This window comes from Macrosteles quadrilineatus, unplaced genomic scaffold, assembly GCF_028750875.1.
Source record: "Macrosteles quadrilineatus isolate MER2022 unplaced genomic scaffold, UCM_ALF_1.0 Scaffold_3__2_contigs__length_128488019, whole genome shotgun sequence".
NCBI classification, from domain to species: domain Eukaryota; kingdom Metazoa; phylum Arthropoda; class Insecta; order Hemiptera; family Cicadellidae; genus Macrosteles; species Macrosteles quadrilineatus.
In genome coordinates, this window is record NW_026542596.1 from 90,812,509 (window position 1) to 90,818,499 (window position 5,991).

The following is a 5,991-nucleotide window of genomic DNA, read 5'->3' on the forward strand; positions in this document are numbered from 1 at the left end:
CAAAAGGAACTGTAATAAAAAAATAGTTTTATTGATCATAAAATATACATCAATATCAGCAGGAGTAATGCATTTATTATTTCAAAAACTAATAATACTTCCTTACAAAATAAGCGTATACAACAGATACAAATTAGTTATCACAATAAAAAACATTAATTACATTACAAATATTGTAATCAACGAAGGGAGTTTGAAATATTTACATTCCACATTCATTCGAGGCTTACTCATCATTTGGTCACATTTATATACGTATATGTTGTTAGAGGTAAACTAAAGTACATTCACTCCTTTAAGTTTGAGCATTGTTTATCTTAAAATTAAACATTTCAACGTTCATATTAACAAATAATTAAAAAACAACTAACACGTATAATTTGAGTAAAACACTTGTTCATAATAGATAATATCTAGGAAACAGCATTGCATAAATTAAATTTGTACGATTTCATACTCATTTTAACTTAAAAATATTGTACTAAATATAATTTAAAAAATACTTACTAAACAAAATTCAAGATGTACATACTAATGCAGAAAATAAAGATTGTATACGAAACTATTTTACATTTGTTCAGAAAATAATCTAAATATTAAAATACTTATATCGTTTTATCTACAATAGCATCTAAACAGTTGTAAAAAATACTTAACACCATAAACAATCAAAAACAAATCCAACAATATTGATATCTTCCACTTCTTTTAAAAGCCCATCTTAGATGAAAATAAAAGAATAATATTGTAGAATTTGCTTGATACTTTTTCAACCAATTGTGCATCGCTGACGCTTGGCGAGGCTAAACCAATCAATGTAATACTACAAATAAATATACTGTATTTGAATTTGAATTGTGTATAATACTGATTGGATATTAATAACTAAAGTAAATAATAAATAATTATCTTTCTATAAATTAATCAGTAAATAATTAGAGAATTCAGTAAGTAATAAAACTAAACGAACGTCAAAATGATCAGTTTACAAAGAAAGTAACACAATTCGTTATTTTTTTATATTTTAGAACATATTCAATACTTTTAGTAAAGTTTCCTTAATTGTTGTGCAACCTTAATACAGCTGCCATTAGGTTTATTTTTAAATTATATAGAACATGTTTAAACTTAGACTATGGTTAGAAGTATACATCACATTGCGATGTGAAAGCTGTATGTGGCCAGTCTTAAAATATCAATTTACAGAGTTTAGTTGAGATACCGACAGTTTGTGCTGTTGTCAATTACGTAATACAGACGAACTCAAAAATATTTCACTTATCCGAATAGCAGCTTATAGTAATGGGTTTCACCTTGTATCTGTCATAATCTGATATAGCATAGTAAACTAAGGGAAGACACAGAATTAAACCATAGGATAGTCTAAAGCCGATTAGACTAGGTTCTATTACAATAAATATTGGGTACAAGTAATAAATGAGTTAGAATTTACCACCCAAAGTTGATGACTGAACATATTAACGATTCAGAAACATTTTATAATACAACCACACATATTTGGGATATTATTTAGAAAATAATTTAAAATCTAGATGGCCTCGGCTGTATTATAAATGTAACATCCAGTTGAATTGTTCTAACTCAACTTGGAGTTAAAATTAACTGTATATTTTGATTAAACACGTCAGTATTAATATTATAAGATAAGGGCAATCCTGAGCTTATTTTTACCAAATTGTGAACGTAAGATAAGTTTATTATGAGTATATATCTTTGTTACTGCCAAGATATTTTTCTATAGCCAGAATAATTAATTACAACCCCTATGGTTGAATAAAACTAGGTACAGTTTCTACCTTTCAAGCGTAGCGGAGACCATCTACGTTTAGATTGTTTCAAAAATGGTTTATAGTGGAGATAGTAAAAAAACGAAAAGTTGTTAGCTGCAAAAAACATGTCTTAATCTCCCTCGTATATAGCAATACTTTACTTTCTTCAGCTGACCAGGAAATGGGGTCCTCAATGGTACATGGTTTTCACCAGTCCATACCAACTCTATCTCCCTTCCTTTGAACTTTCACAGTAAACTTAGTGTCAATCGGAGTAATAAATAAGTCATAAGGGTTTCCGTGTGAAGGTTGAGGCGGAACATTACAAAGGTGGAAGATCTTCGTCAGAAACCTAAGGGAAGTTCAACATGGCGAAGGTAGAGTACGATTCATCGAGCGCCTCCTGTGACTCTTCCTGCGGCGAATGTGTCCAGCGGCGCCTGTCATGGCGTCACATGTTGTCTGTGACTCCGCCGTTCATGAATGTGGTGACAGTACACTCTGCGGTGTTGCCTGGACGTCGTACCGTGCTGTGGTGCAGGTGGAGGGTGGTGGAGTCCCACTTCCTAGTCCCGGTGTGTCTACGCTGGCTGGAGCGTCCACGATGAACCGCGGTATGCTTCCAGCAGCAGAATAGGTAGCGGTCGAAGTGTTTCCTAAACGTACCCGTCACGCAGTACAGAGCTATAGGGTTGATACAAGAGTTGACAAACGTCAGACAAAACCCTACTATCCTCAAGTGGTGCCAGAACGCGTTGTAGTTCTGCTCGGGGTTTTTTGAGAACCAGTAGAACCAGAGGAAGAATACGTGGTTAGGGAAGAAACACACTGCGAAGATGATAACGAAAGCTAATACAGTCTTGGCTACTTTTTTTCTCCCCTTGATTTGTCTCGCTTGGTGGGGCTGCAGCCCACCTGGAATATTCTTCGTGCTAATTATCAAGTGGCGAGCTATCATTATGTAGAAGAATGCGATAATACTGAGTGGTACGGTGTAATGGATGAGGAACCTCGCTAGGATGACTCCCTTGGCGTAACCTATCCCGTACTCTTCGGGGAAAGGATAGCAAATAACGATCGAAGTATCGTTTTCCCTCACTTCTCGGACGTAAGCTCCAAACGCAGCAGGTAGTGAAAAGAAGATGGCGAGACCCCAAATAGCTAAAGCTACTCTGGTAGCTCCTCTCACACCCAGATAGGAGAGCTGTTTACGAATCGGGTCGACAATCGCGAAAAACCTCTCCGCCGAGAGAGCTGTCAATGTGAAGACAGAAACTCCAATTGATATGTCTTTCGAGGTCTCCGATAACTTGCATACAATCTCTCCGAATGGCCAGCTGGGAACTGTGTAGATAATTGAGGTGAAAGGAACGCAGCTGATGATCACTAGAAGATCTCCTATAGCTAGACTGAAGATGTAAGTGTTTGGAACGCTTCTCATTTTCTTGTGTCGGATGAATATGATTACCACGGTTCCGTTTCCCACAACACCGACTAGGAAGATGATTGCAAACAAGACGGGAACGTAGTAAGTCTCTGGTCTCTCCTCGTACGGTGGTATATCCAAGGCTGAATTGTTGACGATCCCAGCGGATGTAGCGTTGAAGAAAGCTTCTTCTTCTGCGCTGATGTTTAACATTGTGTTATCCCGCTTTAGTTTTACGTCGGTTTAAAACTGCCACTGCATCTTTTTTTGTATTCGCTGTGGTTTTTGGCTTTGGAGATGGCTACGCACTATCACTGGTTTAAATTTCTTCGCTGCAATTTATGTTTCAAATCGAGTTTTCTTCATTTTGGACAATCGAAGGATATTCTTGCAAGTCATTGAACCCTCTTAAAGCCACCTGCAACAAAAGAAAAGTGTTATTTAAACTGTTAGATTTAGATGATAAATACATTTATTAATTTTTAGCAATATTTACAGTATACCGTTTTAATTGCATTTAGTCTTCTACGCTTTTCTCTTTCTACTCGTAAACGTTGCCAAAATGTCGTGAAACTCAACAAGGTTGTCAATTGACACCTTCGACCACCAAAAATTAATTTCAAGCTAATTATTTTCAGTAATTTTGAGTTGTATACGATTTTTCGTTGAAATTTAATCATAAAATAGAACCCGTAACCAAAGTTTTTGAAAAAATATTTTTCTAACTTTTGAAGTTTAAAATCCATTGAAATATTTCAATCATACACTATCCAGAGAGAGGGTTAAGATCTTTAAGAGTCCTAGGAGGCGGCCATCTTGGATAGTTTCAAACAGCTGCTGAAGAGTTAATTATGATCCAAAAATATTTTTTAAAACACCAATGCAATTATAATTTAAATAAAACATTAATTGTCTGTTGTTTTGAATTGATTTCCAAGGGAGTTCATGAAAGCCAACGGCCATCTTGGATTTTCCCGCCATAAGGGCAATGTTAATTTCGTTATTTTTAAACAGCCGCTAAAGAGTTATTTACCATCTCAGAATATTTTTGCAAATACCAAAGTGATTGTAATTTAAATATCTAGTATACTGTGAGATTTAAAATTTATTTGCTTTGTATTTCTTGAATTGTTTTATGACATAGAATGTATATGCGCTCCAAGGACTCTTCATACTAATCGACCTTTCCTGACTACAACACAAATGTTGAGCCATTACTTGAGATAACAATGCGCTGCCGGTGTGCCTTTGACATTATAAAGACCTGTAAATATTTGGTTTCCTTGAATAAACGTTGGCTAACGCTGTAGAAGAAACCGGTATCGTCAACAACGTTGTTGCATCTTTAACATCAATCTATTTTGCAAGGGTTTCTCCCGAGACATGTATTACGATTTTTATTATATCTGAGCACGTACTAGCGTTATCTGTATTCGTACTAGTCAACTTGGATTGTAAGTAATCAAATAGTATTAGGGTTATTATTCATTGATAAATTGAATGTAGTTTCTTGTTTGGAGCTAATTTCCTTAAATTCGTGGGATTATTGCAAACACGTTTTACTGTACCCTTAACTATGGCACAAGAGATCCCATTCCATGCTAAAGTTTTCGCCAGTTTGATTATGAGAATAGACGTGAATGCGCTGATTTTTATCAATGACTGTTGCGTAAACCAACTTTTTACCAAGCATAACTGAAATTACAACTAATTGTAATTGTAATTGTAAGCCATAGCATCCTGTATGCCACACGAATCATCATATCATCGATGGATAAAATAAGAAAGGATTAAAAATAAAATCAGAGAGAAATAATAATATTTACCGCTGCACAATCAATCTGGCTCGTTCAACTACGTTCTACTTAAATAATAACATTAATAATTTAATTAATGATAAATGATAATTAAATGATAAATAATAATAAAATGATAAATGATAATTGAATGATAAATGATAATTAAAAGATTAATGATAATTAAATTATTAATGATAATTAAATGATAAAACTACAGTGGATCCATACTGATAAGATGTTTACTGTAGTATCTAAAATGCAGTTGTACCACTGTTCAAACTAACTGTTGTTTTTCTTTGTAATTATTCTCATACTTTGACTAATATCTTTGACTATCCAATAGTCAATGCTAATATGCAGTTCAATTTATTATTTTGAGCTTTGGATGGATTCGTGAAGGCCTACTAAACTTTTTATAATGTAGGTACACTTAAGTGAGGACAATTAATATCTAATTGCGAATTCTTACGTCTGATACAAACCTTTTTTTATAATCATGATTTTTGTATATCCATAATAACCTCAAAATAACGATCATAGTTCATTATTGAGTTGATGTTAAATTAAGAGGAAAAGAGAATTGCCTGATGATCCTATTAACTATGGATTGGGAAATAATATTTTTTTACAATAGTAGAATCAAATATTTGTATTATTTAAACGAAGCTATTAAGGATTCTGTTTCTTAAATAATTTTAAATTTATGGGTTTCAAACAATTAAAAACTATTTAGAACTTGAAGTCCAATTCATGCAACAAAACCAACTTAGCAACACACGATGATTGTGTATTGGGAACGGTTGACCACTTGGAATATCACAGCTGTCATATACAGCTATTGTTTAACCTATCTCTCGTATTGTATTATAATTGAGTATGCCTGCGCGGTATTGAGTTTAAATTAATTTAATAAACGTATACATAGTATAATATTGATGTCTTAATCTGTCTACCAAAAAATATTGTGTTTCACAAC

The 5,991-nt window shown here is 33.7% G+C and overlaps 1 protein-coding gene across 1 annotated transcript; it reads right to left on the bottom strand.

Annotated features, from left to right (window-relative positions):
• Positions 1-1,647: 1,647 nt before the first annotated feature.
• Positions 1,648-3,556, bottom strand: LOC128990986 (neuropeptide CCHamide-1 receptor-like). Its single transcript, XM_054413676.1, has one exon. The coding sequence runs from the start codon at positions 3,427-3,429 to the stop codon at positions 2,242-2,244; it is 1,188 nt and encodes a 395-aa protein (XP_054269651.1). The 5' UTR covers positions 3,430-3,556; the 3' UTR covers positions 1,648-2,241.
• Between the last annotated feature and the right edge of the window lie 2,435 nt (positions 3,557-5,991).

Bases quoted from the DNA above. Each gene is read 5' to 3' on its own strand.
- LOC128990986 (XM_054413676.1), bottom strand. From the start codon at position 3,429: ATGTTAAACATCAGCGCAGAAGAAGAAGCTTTCTTCAACGCTACATCC.